The sequence below is a fragment of the Babylonia areolata genome, chromosome 23 (assembly GCF_041734735.1).
Source record: "Babylonia areolata isolate BAREFJ2019XMU chromosome 23, ASM4173473v1, whole genome shotgun sequence".
Lineage (NCBI taxonomy): Eukaryota > Metazoa > Mollusca > Gastropoda > Neogastropoda > Buccinidae > Babylonia > Babylonia areolata.
Window position 1 is genome coordinate 37095453 of NC_134898.1, and position 16344 is coordinate 37111796.

The 16344-nt window shown below is 47.0% G+C and overlaps 2 protein-coding genes across 2 annotated transcripts in view; both read right to left on the reverse strand.

Moving 5' to 3' along the window:
- The window catches only part of LOC143297658 (uncharacterized), a 35028-nt gene extending 28082 nt beyond the window's left edge, over nucleotides 1-6946 (reverse strand). The window contains exon 1 of the mRNA XM_076610077.1: nucleotides 6939-6946. Coding sequence (XP_076466192.1) covers nucleotides 6939-6946 — 8 coding nt within the window. The remainder of the gene's footprint in view (nucleotides 1-6938) is intronic.
- Nucleotides 6947-7450: 504 nt separating this feature from the next.
- Nucleotides 7451-16344, reverse strand: part of LOC143297659 (runt-related transcription factor 1-like) — a 67746-nt gene continuing 58852 nt past the window's right edge. The window contains exons 2-3 of the mRNA XM_076610078.1: nucleotides 12120-12224; nucleotides 7451-7533 (exon numbers count right to left, since the gene is read on the reverse strand). Of these exons, the coding sequence (XP_076466193.1) occupies nucleotides 7451-7533; nucleotides 12120-12224 (188 nt within the window). The remainder of the gene's footprint in view (nucleotides 7534-12119; nucleotides 12225-16344) is intronic.

Genomic DNA, 16344 nt, shown 5'->3' on the forward strand with positions numbered 1-16344 from the left:
CTTTGCTTGTCCACGCCGGTTAAGTTAAGAACACAATCATCATGCTCTCCTGACAGCAACGCGAGCCTAATCCACGAGGGTAGATCTCTGTACGTGTGCTCATCACATGGACAGTTCAAAGGCAAGGACCCTGTCAGCCGATGACAGTAAAACCACGTGGATGTTTATTAATCCTGGCCAGTACATGGGCGTGACCACCCAGTCCGTGATCATACAGGTCATTCGCCGGTCAGTCTTCTCCAAGGACAGTTTGATAGCCCTGTTCGACTATGACCATCAGAACAGCAGAGGGGGCAACTGATATCCCGACTATCTGGGGTAGAATTTGATCATAGTGGAGAGTGTCTTGCCCGTGTTACACCCCACTCTCTCGGCCAAGAGAATTTTAGGACAGTAGGCATTGGGGTGGTTCCCAAAGGCCAGCTAACCCCCCAAGGCTGCAGCACTAAGAGCCAGTGCAATCTTGCCTCCTGGTTCGAGAGTCACAGTCCTTCACAAAACACTGAACTGTAAATGACTTACCACTGCAATGGAGAAACCACTGATGATACAGCTCTCACTTTGCTGTTGGCCCAGCTGTAAGCTTATGTCAGTCTGTGATATAAACTGAACAAGGACAATAATCATGCATAAACTCATGACACTTTGGCGCCGTGAGTAGACTCGGTTCGGTGTTGGACGTCTGATCCAGTGTTCACCAGTGATCAGAGTTCGAGGCCCGTTTCGGCATGTTGTTGTGTCCTTGGGAAAGACACTTTTACTTACTCCGATTTTCCTCCCTCCAGTCAAGATTTGGGTTGGGAAAGGTTGAAACGATGAAAAGAGAGGATTGGGCCCCGCCTTCCTGTGCCGGGGCCTAGCGATAGCCGCAGCAGGATTAAGTCCGAGCTTTAACTTAGCGCAAGGAACATAAGTATATATCTCCTTCCACAAACACGTAGATGAAGTCGTTAGACAAACGAAGACTGAAAATGTGTACCTCATCAGAACTGAAAATAAGGAGTAAAAGAAAAGAGAAGAAAAACGAAAGAAACCAAAGAAAATCAAGAAAGCAGAAAATGAATTAAAACAGAAAAAAGTACAAAAAGAAGAAATAAACAGACACAAAGGACAGGTCAATGAAGGAAAGAAAAGAAAGAAAGGGAAACGAAAGATAAGAAAGAAAAGACAACTCGACTCCGACCTTAGAGACACAGGAGGGTGGGAAGTCCATTACTGTGTTTGAACAACCAAGGGCAGACAACTCATCCTCAAACAATGGAACTGTCGGCGACGTCGGACAACAAGGACAAACTTTTATACGCAGACAGTAAACTCTGTTCTGATGAACTGGAGGCAGACGCTAGTAGTCTTTTGTCTAACGAAGGCTGAAAACAGTCTGCCGTTTTGACACTTAACTTCTTAACGAAACTTAAACTGATATCTGGGCGCTGTAAACGAGGTCTGGGCTGTTTGGGGATGACATTTGCAGACTAACCGTGTTAATAACGAGTACATCCTACGGCGCTGGGAGGATGACCCGATAAATGAATCATACCCTGCCAAACGTTTGCGGAATAACCCCCTTACTGAGGCGGTAAAAAATGTTACAGCACCATGAACCTAAAAACATGAATACCTTTTCAATGAGTAGGTCTTGGGATACACGCAAATTTCCCTTGGAGAATGCAACTCTTCGATTAGTAACGAAAAAAAACAACAACAAAAAAACAGATGATGGAGACGACAATACTGATAACAGCACTTAGCTTTCGTGTTTTAATGTTGCTAGCAATGGAAGCGAATTTAACGTCTGCACGACTGGTAGAAACTATACCCCATACAATATGAATCATCATCATTCTCCAAATGGGTGTAAAACTTAACTGAAAGGTCAATAGAAGGTCCAGCATTCGTTCCGTACAAACCTAGACTCCTATCAATACGGCTAGGCTTCGCAAACGAAGGATAAGGCCTGTCTTATGAATGAAACTATGTCGAATGTCTGCAATTTGTCTACTCAGTAAATCGAGGCAATAATAATCTCCTACACAAGGATACGTCTTTGTACAGTGAGCTAGCATCTTGTTACTCAGTGGAGAATGTCTCTTGTAATGGTGAACCAGACGCTGATTACATAAACTGATGGAAAGTCTGAGACACAAATAGACTTTAGAAAAGAGGGAGAAAGAGAGATTAAATATATTCTTAGTGCTGAAAAGTATTCTGGCCACCTAGCACAAAATACAGTTTTCGATATATAAAAATGCGGTGAATAAACCTTTTTTCAGCTAAAATTGAAATGTTTGGGAGACTTTAACCCGAAAAAGTTATAACATGATTCAATTTAAATGAAATCACTTGATCAAATTCCCGACTTTTAACAACAGCAGATGGTTCACTAACCTTTTATGAACACTGAAATAGCACGCAGTTTTCATGAGTTTTGATAGGTGATGCCATATTCCATATCAATTAAAGGAGAGAGAGAGAGAGAGAGAGAGAGAGAGAGAGAACAAAACAAAAAAACCCAGTGCAACCCAACGCACCATTTAACCCATGTCCGATTCATCATTGTCTAGTTGCTTTCTCCTCTCACAATAACATCAACAACAGAAAGAAGAAGAAGAAGAAAAGAAGAAGAAAAAGCCCAACGAAAAGAAAAGTGTGCGCAAGCACAGATGGAAGAAAGGAAGGAAGGACGGACGGAAGAGAACCGCCACCAATACAATCCACATCTACACACTCATAATCAATCACGGGCTCAATAGCCGACGGACCGGAAATCGGATTTTCACCAAGGGAGCTCACCCACTTGTCAAGATAGACAACCCCTACTTGACGGGGCGCTCGCGTGAGGGATGGAGGGGGTGGGGGTAAGGGGTAGGGGTGGGGACAAAGACAAAGGGGGTGTGGGGGGATGGTGGGAGGGGTTGTGGAGCGAGTGTCCAGAACTAATCAGTCAGAGCAGTTGGGGAGGAAAAAATAAGCACCACCGTGGAGACCAGGGCTGTCAAAAATCAAGCCCCTCCCTCCCCAACTCCCCACACCCTCCCCCCTCCCGCCACCCCATTTCCTCCCCCACCCCACCCTCTGGGGACCAGAGGTCACGACAAAACGAGTGGACAGGACATGCACTGGGTGGCTCGGGGATGGTGGTGGTGGTGGTATGGGGGGAGGGGGTAGGGTGGTGGAGGCATAGTGTGCAGGGCTGACAAGGAGTCATGTGGTAGGTGCGTCTGTCTCTCTCCTGCTGGTGTCTGTCTGTCTGTCTGTCTCTTTCTGTCTGTCTGCAGTGTCTGGGTCTCTCTTTGTATGTGGGTGTATGTGTGAGTCGAGGTATGGGGTGGGAGAAAAACTAGGGAGTGTAAATGTGTGTGTGTGTGTGTGTGTGTGTGTGTGTGTGTGTGTGTGTGTGTGTGTGTGGTAAGTGACGCACATGTCTAGATTAATGACAATTGGCTGTTCGCGCGTCTCTTAACGACTAGATATCATGAAAAAGATTAACACACACACGCACACACACACACACAAAACAAAAAAAAACACACACAAAAAACAGAAATGGAAAGAAAACAGAAACAATGAAAAAAAAAAACAACTTAAATGTATGACTACTATATTATGCAAATAAGCAGGCGATCGTTCTTTTCATGTGCCTCAGCTGCAAATGCACAAAGACAGACATGCATACTCTCTCTCTCTCTTTCTCTCTCTCACTCACACACACACACACACACACACCACCACCACCACCACCCGCCCATAAACACACACACACACACACACACACACACCAATCAGGAGGGGTGAGGGGAGGCACCGAGAAACATCCAAAAGGTCACCGGACAATATTCTTCCTCGGCCCTCCTGATCCCCCACCCCTCCTCACCCCAGACTACCGGCCAGCTGGTCAGGGGCTGGACACAAAATCCCCCCAGGGTAAACACCCCCCTCCTCCGTCCCCCCCCCTCCCCGCCCCCTCACATCCCCCTCCCGTGTCTCTCCTCCTCCACATCCAACACCCTCCAACCATCCCCCCAGCTCCCCACCCTACCCCTTTCTCTCCTCCATGCCCTTGCTCTCTCTCTCTCCTCTCTCTTTCCTTTCACTCACTCTCTCTTCTCTTTCCTTTTACACACACTCTCTCTTCTCTCTCTTTCCTTCCTCTCTTTTTCCTATCTCTTTCCTCTCTTTCTCCTCTCTCTTTCCTTTCTCTCCTTTCTCTCTCTCTCTCTTTCCTTTCTCTCTCCTCTCTCTTTTTCCTCTCTCTCTCTCTTTTGTTTCTCTCTCTCTTCTCTCTCTCTTTCCTTCCTCTCTCCTCTCTTTCTCTCTTTCCTTTCTCTCTCCTATCTTTCCTTTCTCTCTCTCTTTTGTTTCTCTCTCTCTTTCCTTTCTCTCTCTCTCCTCTCTCTCTCTCTCCTTTCTCTCTCTTTCCCCTCTGTGTCTTTCCTCTCTTTCATTTCTCTCCCCCTCCTTTCTCTCTCCTCTAGTTCCTTTCAATCTCTCTCTCTCCTTTTCCTTTCTGTCTGCTCTCTTTCCTTTCTCTCTCTCTCCTCTCTTTTTCCTCTCTCTCTCCTCTCTCTCTCCTTACTCTCTCTTTCTTTTGCTCCGACACATCCTAAACAGCTTCACACACACACACACACACACACACACACACACACACACATACACTCTCCCCCTCTTTTTCATTTTTTATTTTTATTTTTTAGACGTCTTTTGTTGTCTTTTCTTTACCCTTTCATTATGTTTTTTTTGTGGTTTTTTTTTGTGTCTTACTGGGTAGCGGGGTTCGGGTAGGAGGTGGGGGGAGGGGGGCGGGGTGGAGTGAAAGTGAAAGAGACTGGCTGTGGTCTGAAAAACGGTGGAGCGACGAAGACTTGGGGTGGGGATGGGGTGGAGTGATTTTTTTTTGTGTGTGTGTGGGGGGGGGGGGGGATTCGTTTTTTTTTTAGTTTGTTTTTTGTGGAGGGTGTGTGAGTGTGTGTGGGATGGGTGGGTGAGTGGTGGGGGAGGGGAGGGGGGCAACTGATAGATGGGAGAATAATGACACAGGGGGGCTCGTGCTGCTCGTCGCCATTGGGCACGTGCAGTGACAGCGGCACGCGGGGGCCCTACAGCGGCAGCTCTCACACCACCACCACCACCACCACCACCACGCCTTCCTCTCACCCCCACAGTCCTCCCCACCCCATACACATCCCCTTCCCTCATTCCCCACCCTCAAGCCCCTGGGTCTCTTCTTCGTTTTTTTCCCCACACGCCTCCTTCCCTAGCACCTGCGGTTTGTTTGGGACATTGGGATGGGGGTTGGGGGGTGGGGAGATCATGGGTAGAAGGAGAGAGGGTGGTGGTTGGTGGGTGTGAGGATGGTAGCACATGTGGTAGGAGAGTGGGGGATGGGGATGGGGTGATTGTAAAATGGGGAAGGTGGGTGAGGGGGGGAAGAAAGACAGAAAGAAAACTGAAGCCACGGCGACGAACACAACAACAACAACGAAAATAAAAATAAAGTAAGTTATTAAAAAAAATGTTTGTTGGTTTGTTGATGCAGATCATGTAAAGAGGAGGTGGGGGAAAGAGGGGGGGGGATTGGAGAAACAGAAAGAGAAAGGAAAATACACACACACATACACACACGCGCGTGCTACATATCACACACACACACACACACACACACACACACACACACACACACGGATCGAGAAAGAAACTAGAGGCAGAGAGAGATTATTTCCCAGTCATAACAATTTCCCTGCCTCTTTATGCCAAACTGGTTCCATTCAGAAGGTTTATATAGCACGATTCAAAGACGAAGGTAAGCCAAGGTAACCAAATGCAAAACTGTTTGTAAGAAAAACAACCAATGCAAAACTGTTTGTAAGAAAAACAACAACAAAAAACCCAGAACCATTCTGCAAAGACCCCACAACAATTACTTAGCTGTCTGTATAAATTCTCTGGAATATTGCCTATATGCTGAGCCGAATAAACAATTTCAAAACTGTGCTCGAAACTGATCTTTAACGGGCATAAACGATGGATTTATGTCTTTGTTTTGTTGTTTTCGTTGCTCAACTTTTGGTCGTTTGATTATTCTCTCTCTCTCTCTCTCTCTCTCTCTGTGTGTGTGTGTGTGTGTGTGTGTGTGTGTGTGTGTGTGTGTGTGTGTGTGTGTGTGTGTGTGTGTGTGTGTGCTCTTTCTCACTTTTCTTTCTTTTCTTGTAAAACTATTCCTTACTTCTGTGGCTCTGCCTGGTTTTCGTAATGGAATATTTTTTTCTTATTTCCTCATTAAAATCACAGACTTCAAGGTATCATGTATTTGAATGATTCTTTTGTTTTTGTTGTTGTTCGTTTAAATGTGCGTGTTTTGGTTTTTGGACGTTCTTCGCTCCACAACCTAAGCAAAATGGCCAAAGCATACTTTTAACACACACACACACACACACACACACACACACACACACACACACACACACACACAGACACACACACACACACACAGACACACACACAGACACACACACACACACACACACACACACACACACACACACACACACACACACACACACACACACACACACACACACACACACACACACACACACACACACACACGGGGACTGAGGACGACAGACTACCCACGCGCACACGTGAACAAAAAAGAAGAAAAAAGAACAACAACAAAAAAAAGTGGCAAAACTATGTAGGCTGATTGAAGCACGCGAATCGACAACTTCACGTAATCTTTCCATCCACGACACTCGGCGTAGACGTTTGTTAGTTTCTACGCGACCTGTCGACCAAACACGTGCTTTTACTTTATCTTTCAAAACCATCTTACTTCTTTTTTCCTTCTGTTTTTTTTTTTTCTCTCTCTCCTTTTATCCGTTTATCTATTCATTTTGCGACTTCACATTCCATACGAAAGCTGCGGGATGGTCACTGACCATGCCATGGTTGCTTTTTAAACAATTTTGTATTCAAAGAAACAACAGATACAAGCACACAAATACAAAACGCATGGGTATGGCATCAAACAGCTTATTCAAGCCCTACCCAGTAAGAAACGAGTAAGCACAAAACCTTTCCATCTTTCCCACCCACTCCCACACATTACGTGTATTTCGCTGAATCGTTAATGTGTTTTTTTTCACCTTTTCATCCGCCTCAAGTCTCTTTAAGCCTTTTTGTTTATTGTTTTGTTTCTTTAATTCGTTTAAATTTTTTTTTCTTCCACCCTTTTGTTCTCTCAGTGTTTAAACGACTCTTAATCCCTCTTAATCATGAAAAAACAGCAACACACCAACACGCCCACCCAGCCCTCTCTTTTCACCCCCCCCCCCCACCTCCACCACACCCAAAATCCCCTCCTCGAAATCTGAGCCACCCCACCTAAGCACCCCCCCCCCCCCCCCCCCCTCTCTCTCTCCTGTACTTTGTTTATGCCTCACCACCACCATCACCCTCCCCCGTCCTCGCCTTTCGGCAGAAACAGACGTGAAAGTGCCTTTGTGTGCTTTTTAATATCGTGAGCATTTTCAGCTGCGGTGTGAAGAGGGATAACAGACACAGACACACAGAGACAGACCCCACCCCCACCCACACCACCCACACACACACGTACATGCATACACACGCACAGACACACATACAATACACGCCAGGAGACTCAGATATGTATACACTGATAAAACCTTTATTTTTTTCTTCTTATTCTTATTTTATTATTATTTTTTTTTATATTAACACATCCACGTAGATGACAAAGATAATCGCATTTAAATTCTGCTTTCTAGTTCTGTACAATTGAATTAATGATCATATAAACAACACAAAATCTCCATCACCACCACCACCCACCCACCCCTTCCTTACCCCCACCCCCCCTCTCTCTCTCTTCCAAGATTTACCCTATCTCCCCAACCCCACTCCCACCTATCCACACACATTTTTCAGCCTTTCTTCTTTAATACAGCTTTTCTCCCCCCCCCCCCACCCCCTCTCTCTCCCTCCCTCTCTCTCTTTCTCTCCCTCCGTCACCCCCCTCTCTCTCCCCCCTCTCTCTCTCTGTCTGTCCCTCCTCTCTCTCTACCAACCCCCCTTCGCTCCCTCACTCCCCTTGCTGCAAGCCCTTTTCTGTCCCTTCCCCCTCCTTCTCACCTTTCCTTCACCGTGTCGTTTACGAAATTGAAACAAAATATCGGATAAAAATCGCGGCTGCTACGAGCAGTCCGTCCATCTGTTGGGGGAGAGAATTAAATCACCCCCTACCTCTCCCCTCGCCCCCCCCCCCCCCCTCCACACACACACACACCCATCGGAACCCCCCTCCCCCCCACACTTCTCTCCCCAATTCCCACCCCCACACCACCACACTGCTTTTTCCTCCACCTCACATCCTACCCTACCTGTCCCTCCCTCTCCCTCTCTCTCTCTGGCCTTCACCACACGAATGCTGTGACTTGCAACCTGAGGAAACAGGGTCTGCCTCGCTCAGGTGTTTCCACCACTGATTAAAAAGACGCCGCCGTCAAAGGTAAGAGGGGGTAGGGAGGTGGGGCGTTGGGTGGGGGGTGGGGTGGGGGGGGAAGGGTGGAAGGACAAGCAGGGGCAGGGAGAAAAAGAGGAGGCGGGGGGAGGGGGGGGGGGGGGCGGCGCGGAGGGAGAAGAGGGGGAATAGGGAGAGAAAGGAAGGAGGGAGGGAGGAGGAGGAGACAGAACGAGATTAGAAATTTAACAGAAGCCGAAATTATTGATTGCGTGTCGGGGAAAGGAAAGTGGAGGAGGAAGGCCGCGATGACTTGTGCAGTGGATGGAGGTGACCCACATCATCACGCCGCTTGACTGGCTGAGTGACGAAGAAAGGGGTAGTAGGGGTGGTGGGGGGGGTGGGGTGGGGAGGGAGGTGGAGGTGGAGGGGGGTTAAGGGGGAGGGGATGGAAGAAGGGAGGGAGAAAACGAGGACAGTGAAGGAGGTTGGGGGAGGTGGGTGGGAGTCTCGCCGTTGATAGAGAGCGTGGGGGAGGGGGGGGGGGGGGGGGGGGGGGGGGGGGGCAAGGCAGGTTTTTACGGGAGGAGAGAAAGCGGCCCCTCAACTCAACTGAAGCGGCAGATGCCAGACTCAGTTGTAGTAGTATTTATTGACAAAAAAAAAAGAAAAAAAAAGAAGAAAAGCTGGCACAAAGTGAACAGCCAAGCACACAATGCAGGCAGGCAGTAGGGGCAAACGTAAGGCGCCAGTCTCTGGGTGACGCCTGCCTGCAGCCCGGCTAAACTGCGTCATTAGTGTTATTGTCGTCATGTCAACTGTCACAACCACGTCGTCGGTCAGCCTCAATCTGCATGGCAGAGAATTTACAAGAGATGTGTGGCGGTGTATATTTATAATCACACGCGCGCGCGTGTGTACAGCCTGGTACAGGTTGGTTAGGTGCATGTATGCACACGCCTCCACGTGACAAGCACACCAAAGCCGGATCGCGGTGCGAACACACACGCGAGCACGTGTGTGTGTGTGTGTGTGTGTGTGTGTGTGTGTGTGTGTGTGTGTGTGTGTGTGTGTGTTGTGTGTGTGTGTGTGTGTGTGTGGTGTGTGTGTGTGTGTGTTGTGTGTGTGTGTGTGTTGTGTGTGTGTGTGTGTGTGTGTGTTGTGTGTGTGTGTGTGTGTGTGTGTGTGTGTGTGTGTGTGTGTGTGTGTTCATACATACAAACATGTAACTATACACACGTAAACACACACCATTATCCCAGTCAACAATACGCTAAAAACAACTGCGTGACAATTCTAAAAAAAAAAAAAAAAAAAAAAAAAAAAAGCCTGAGGAAAGTTACGAAGCAACAAACTCAACAACAAACAGAATAACGCGAGTGACAGACTGCAGCAGATCATTAATACCAGCTGTACACACCGAGCAAACTAACCAACAAACAAAAGCCTCAACGAAATCACTACCTTGCGGGACTTGGTGAACGACGAAGGATCTAACGACACAATTAGTTAATTAAAGCAAACTAACTAACAAGCCGGAAGAAAGATGAGACAACTGAGAATAAGGGGAAGGGAAAGGAAAAGAGTATCCATTCTTACTGTGTGTGTGTGTGTGTGTGTGTGTGTGTGTGTGTGTGTGTGTGTGTGTGTGTGTGTGTGTGTGTGTGTGCTGTGTGTGTGGTGTGTGTGTGTGTGTGTGTTGTGGTGTGTGTGTGCTGTGGTGTGTGTGTGTGTGTGTGTGTGCTGTGGTGTGTGTGTGTGCGTGTGTGTGTGTGTGTGTGTGTGTGTTGTGGTGTGTGTGTGCTGTGGTGTGTGTGTGTTGTGGTGTGTGTGTGCTGTGGTGTGTGTGTGTGTGTGTGTGTGTGTGTGTTGTGGTGTGTGTGTGCTGTGGTGTGTGTGTGTGTGTGTGTGTGTGTGTGTGTGTGTGTGTGTGTTGTGGTGTGTGTGTGTGTGTGTGTGTGTGTGTGTGTGTGTGTGTTGTGGTGTGTGTGTGTGTGTGTGTGTGTGTGTGTGTTTTGAGAGAGAGAAAGTGTGTGTGTGTGTGTGTGTGTGTGTGTGTGTTTGTGTATGTGTTTGAGTGGGCGCGCGCGTATGTATGGCGTGTGTCTTGTGCATGCGCGCGCGTATGTGTGTGTGTGTGTGTGTGTGTGTGTGTGTGTGTGTGTGTGCTCGCACGCGTGTGTGTATGTGTGTTTGTGTATGTATAATTGTGTGTGTGTGTGTGTGTGTGTGTGTCCGTGCGTGCGTGTGCGCGCGTGCATGCGTTTGTGTGTGTTTATGTATGTGCGTGCGTGCGTGCGTGCGTGTGTGTTTGTGTGTGCTCATATGTATAGTGTGTGTAAGTGTAATGTGTGTGTGGTGGTGACTGTGATGGTGGTGGTGGTGACTGTGATGGTGGTGGTGGTGGTGACTGTGATAGTTGTGTTGTTGTTGATGATATAGTGGTGGTGGTGGTGGTGTTGATGTGATGGTGGTGGAGGTGGTGATGGTGTTGATGTTGCTGTTGATATGGCAGTGGTGCCGGTGGTGACGACAATAGCAGTGGTTTTGGTGATGGCTGTGATGATGGTGGTTTTGTTGTTGATGTGGTGGTGGTGATGATGATGGTAGTGGTGATGGTAATAGCGATGATGATGGTGATTTGTTGTTGTTGATGTCGTGGTGGTGATGATGATGGTAGTGGTGATGGTAATAGCGATGATGATGGTGATTTGTTGTTGTTGATGTCGTGGTGGTGATGATGATGATTGTGGTGTTGGTGGTGGCGATGATGGTGGTGGTGGTGGTTTGCTGTTGTTGTTGTTGTGGTGGTTATGATGATGGTGGTTGTGGTTTGTTGTTGTTGATGTGGTGGTGGTGATGATGATGGTGGTGGTGGTGGTTTGCTGTTGTTGATGTGGTGGTGGTGGTGGTTTGCTGTTGCTGATGCGATGGTGGTTTGCTGTTGTTGATGTGGTGGTGGTGATGATGATGGTGGTGATGATGGTGGTGGTGGTTTGCTGTTGCTGATGTGGTGGTGGTTTGCTGTTGTTGATGTGGTGGTGGTGGTGGTTTGCTGTTGTTGATGTGGTGGTGGTGATGATGATGGTGGTGATGATGGTGGTGGTGGTTTGCTGTTGCTGATGTGGTGGTGGTTTGCTGTTGTTGATGTGGTGGTGGTGGTGGTTGTGATGGTGTGGTGTTGGTGGTGTTGTTGATTTTACTGATGTGGTGGCGGTGATTGTGATGATGGTGTTGTTGTTGTGGTGTTGTTGTGGTGGTGGTGATGAAGATGGTGGTGGTGGTTTGTTGTTGTTCATGTGGTGTTGGTGGTTGTGATGGTGTGGTACTGGTGGTGTTGGTGCATGTGTGTATACATGATGATGTGATGGTGGTGTTGTTGGTGTTGTTGTGGTGGTTGTGAAGGCTGTTGTGACGGTGATGGTGGTGGTGGTGATGATGTGGCAGTGGTGGTGGTGGTGATATGGTCGTGGTGTTTGTGGTGGTAGTGGCTGTGATGGTGGTGATGATGATGTGGCATTAGTGACTTGTGGTGGTAGCGGGTGATTGCGTTTGTGGTGGTGGTGATGATGATGGTAGTGGTGGTGGGTGGGAGGGGGGGGGAGAAGGTGGGGGAGGTGACCATTCTTACTGGTTTTACTTCTGGGTTCTCGGGGTCCGTCCACGGTGACCTTGATGGCCTTCTGGTACAGCGCCATCTGTGGGGGGTTGGTGAACACGGCGATGGATAACGTGAAGCTCTTGCCTGCAACAGACAGCGTAAGCATTTGCTTAGATATTTGTGTATTTGCTTGTTTGTTTGATTGTTTGTTTGTTTGTGTATTCATCTATCCATTCATTCATTCATTCATTTATTTGTTTGTTTGTTTGTTTGCTGGAAGGAAAGCGTGAAGCTCTTGCCTGCAACACACAGCGTCGGCATTTGCTTAGATATTTGTGTATTTGCTTGTTTGTTTGTTTGTTTGTGTATTCATCTATTCATTCATTCATTTATTTGTTTTTGTTTGTTTGCTGGAAGGAAAGGGTGAAGCTCTTGCCTGCAAACACAGCGTCAGCATTTGCTTACACATTGTTTTGTTTGTTTATTTGTCCACCCATCCATTCATTGATTGGTTTAAACCGTAATTTATTTGGAGCTCGTCACAGTACAACACAGTTATAGGTGAACAAGACAACAAGAAATCCACCCATTCATTCGTTCAGTAATTTGTTTGCTTATTTGTTCACTGATTTACTTAGGTAATCTGTCTACCTAGGTATGTAGATTGGTATGTATGAAGTTACAGCGTGAAGTTCTTCCATGAAGTACAGGTCATCAGTGTGTGTGTATATCTGTTTATCTATTTAGTTTGCTTAGTAAGTAAGTTAGTTAAACAGTGAGTGAGTTAGTTAATTCACTAGTTACAGCGTAGATCTCTTTTGTGCAACACAGGACACAGCTTGCGTGTACATTTCTTTCTTTATTTATCTGTTTATTTATTCATCAATTTGGTCTGAATCAGGACCTGAAATAATTCAAGATCATACATTTGATATGCTTGCCTATGAGTGTACACACATGTATGTGCACATATATGTACGAATGTGTGTGTGAGCATGTATGCGTGTGTGGGGAGGGGGAGTACGTATGTACGTAGGTATGTTTTGGATGTATGCATTGTGTTTATATGTGTGTTGTTTGTTATGTACATATATTGTGGTGTGATGTGTTATATATGATATGTTTTTTGAAAGGCACAAAGAGTAAAAAAAATTATATGTATATAGACGCGCGCACACATCCACACAGACACACACAAACAGAGAGAGAGAGGGAGACACAGACACACACACACACACACACACACACACACACACACACACACACCATCATTATCATCACTGAGTGATGTACGGTGATAACCCCGCTAACAAACAAGGACATGTGACACCTTTCCCGAACAGAAAGTAATGAACAGAAAAAACCTGAAATCATTTGCAGCTAATGCGAAACTTTAATTTTTTTGAAGCAACAATAAAAAAACAAAAAACAAACAACAAAACCCAAAAAACAACAACAAAGAAAATGTAGCAAACGGCGCCACTTTCTAGCAAAACGTTCGGCGTTCTAAGCAGCCACAGAATAAAAATGAAATAGGGCTTTTGACATTAAACAACTGCTTCGGCAAAACGTTTCTTTTTCATAGATAATCATGTGTCGGACAGAAAGACATAATACTTTTTTTTTTTTTTACACTCGGTGTCCCAGAGGTCGTTGTCGGAGGAATGGAGAAGGTTGTGTGTGTGTGTGTGTGTGTGTGTGTGTGTGTGTGTGTGTGTGTGTGTGTGTGTGTGTGTGTGTGTGTGTAGTGGGGGGAGGGGGGGGGGGGGGTGCGGGGGGCGGTAATCGGAATGCAAACTGAATATTTTTCAAACCATACATTCTGGTAGCAGGTATGTTTTCACGTCAACCGTTTTGATCAGTTTGACTGTTCCTGCCTGAAACAGTTCACCATGAACAAATTCAACTTATCCGAGGCCAGCTCTCATCGGTTTTTTTGTTTTTTTTTTCAAAACCGGCCCACTCGGCAGTTCAGCTGAACAGAGCTAGGAAATTCCATGCAGGCCAACCACGTCCAAAAACACTGCTTTTTGCTACAACAACCAGTTCCACAAATTCTTGAGGAAAGCATCATCTTTATCTCAAAACTTGTGTTTTGGAGCGCTAATGATGAGAACAGACAGACAGATGGACAGAGACAAAGAGACAGACATGGAAAAAGCTCTTCGTTGTTGTGAATACGGACGGATTCTCTCTCTCTCTCTCTCTCCCTTTCTCTCTTTTTGTCTGTCTCTCTCTCTCCCTCTCTCTCTCTCTGTGTCTCTCTGTCCACACACACTCTCTCTCAACATTCTCGATGGCAAAGAGACAAGGGAGATAAACACGAACGTGTCCCTTTGAACCAGAAACTGCGACAATGCACGTATCAGACTAATAAACGGCGCACGTGAAAGATCGTGTGAGAATGAAAGACAAACAAACATACAGACCAGACAACGAGACATGCCACCTAACCCGCTGCGCACGAACAAACGAATAAAGTTCCATTAAAAAAAAGACAAAAAAAAAAAGAAAAAAAAAGAAGCAGGCTCCACGAACAAAAACCACAGGCAGTGACAAGACAAGGGACACAACTGAGACTCATCTCCACTCGCCCTTGGAACCATGGGGTACCGCCCCCCCCCCCCCCCCCCCCCCCCCCCACCCCCCCAACACACACACACCAGTCAGCTTCCCTTCCCAATTCACACCCTCCACTTTCCCTCCCTTCCTCCTCGTGACCACAAAGAAGAAAACCGTCAAGCCATAGTGAGAAACTACCGTCTACTTCTGAGCCCCCTGCCCCCCTCTACCCCCTCGCCTCCTACACCACGCACCTCCTCTCTCTCCTCTCTCTCCCTCTCTGTCTCTGTCTGTCTTCTCTCTTCCCATCACTGTGTGCGGCGTTTTTTGTATGTACAAGACTGTGTGCGTACTGCTACGTACGCACATAAGTGCGTACTTAGTTACATGCACCCGGCGGAACAGACTGTGTTAACCTATTATGCCAAAACACACACTCTCAATCTCTCTCTCTATCTGAATCCCTCTTAACCTTATTCATTTTCGTTTACTTTTCAAAACAAAACAAACAACAACAACCACCACCCCCCTACCCCAAACGCCCCCTATCCCCCCCCCTCCCCTTATCACCCACCCTCCTTCTCCGCTCCCACCCCCATCCCTTCCACCGTTTTTTTTTTTTTTTTTTTTTTTTTTTTTTTAAAGAAAAATGTGGGGTCGAGGAAGGGATGCTCATCAAATTATCTCGGGTGGAGAAAGAGAATCACCGAAAGGGGTGACAGAAGGGAAGACAAGATGGGGGGAGGGTGGGGGTGGGGGAGGGCGCGACGAAAATGGAGATGAGGTGGCTGTGGAAGAGGAGAAGTGAAGTGGGTGGGTGGGTGGGGTGGGGAGGAGGCTTGGACATTGTGTGTGGGGGGGTGGGGGTTAGGGTGGAAGGGGGGGAGATGAGACGATGAAGCCATGTGTGTGTGATGGAGAGAGAGAGAGAGAGAGAGAGAGAGAGAGAGAGAGAGAGAGCAGACGGACAAGCAGTCTGGAAAAAAAAAGGATAACTGCCATCGGCGAGGAGAAAAAATAAAGGGAGGGTGTGAGGGGTTGAGGGGGGTTGAGGTGGAGGTGGGGGGGGGGGGGGGGGGGGGGGGGGCAGAGGGGACAGAAGCCAAGCGTTTGCTGGTTATAATACTTCATAACAGCCATTGACATCGCGCACGCCCCTTCTCTCTCTGTGTCTCTCTCTGTATTTCTGTCTCTCTTACTGTCTTTCTGTATGTCAGTCTGTCTGTCCTTTTGTCTGTCTGCCTCTCTTTCACAGTCTGTCTTTTTTTGTCTTTTTTTTCTGCCTGTTTCACTTTGTACGTCTCTCTCTGCCTCTCAATGTCTCTGTCTAGTCTGTCTCTTTTTCTCTCTGTCCGTGTCTCTGTCTAGTCTGTCTCTTTTTCTCTCTGTCCGTGTCTCTGTCTAGTCTGTCTCTTTTTCTCTCTGTCCGTGTCTCTGTCTAGTCTGTCTCTTTTTCTCTCTGTCCGTGTCTCTGTCTAGTCTGTCTCTTTTTCTCTCTGTCCGTGTCTCTGTCTAGTCTGTCTCTTTTTTTCACTGTCTAGTCTGTCTCTTTTTCTCTCTGTCCGTGTCTCTGTCTAGCCTGTCTCTTTTTCTGTCTCTTGTTCTCTCTGTCCGTGTCTCTGTCTAGTCTGTCTCTTTTTCTCACTCTCTAGTCTGTCTCTTTTTCTCTCTGTCTCTGTCTCTTTTTCTCACTGTCTTTGTC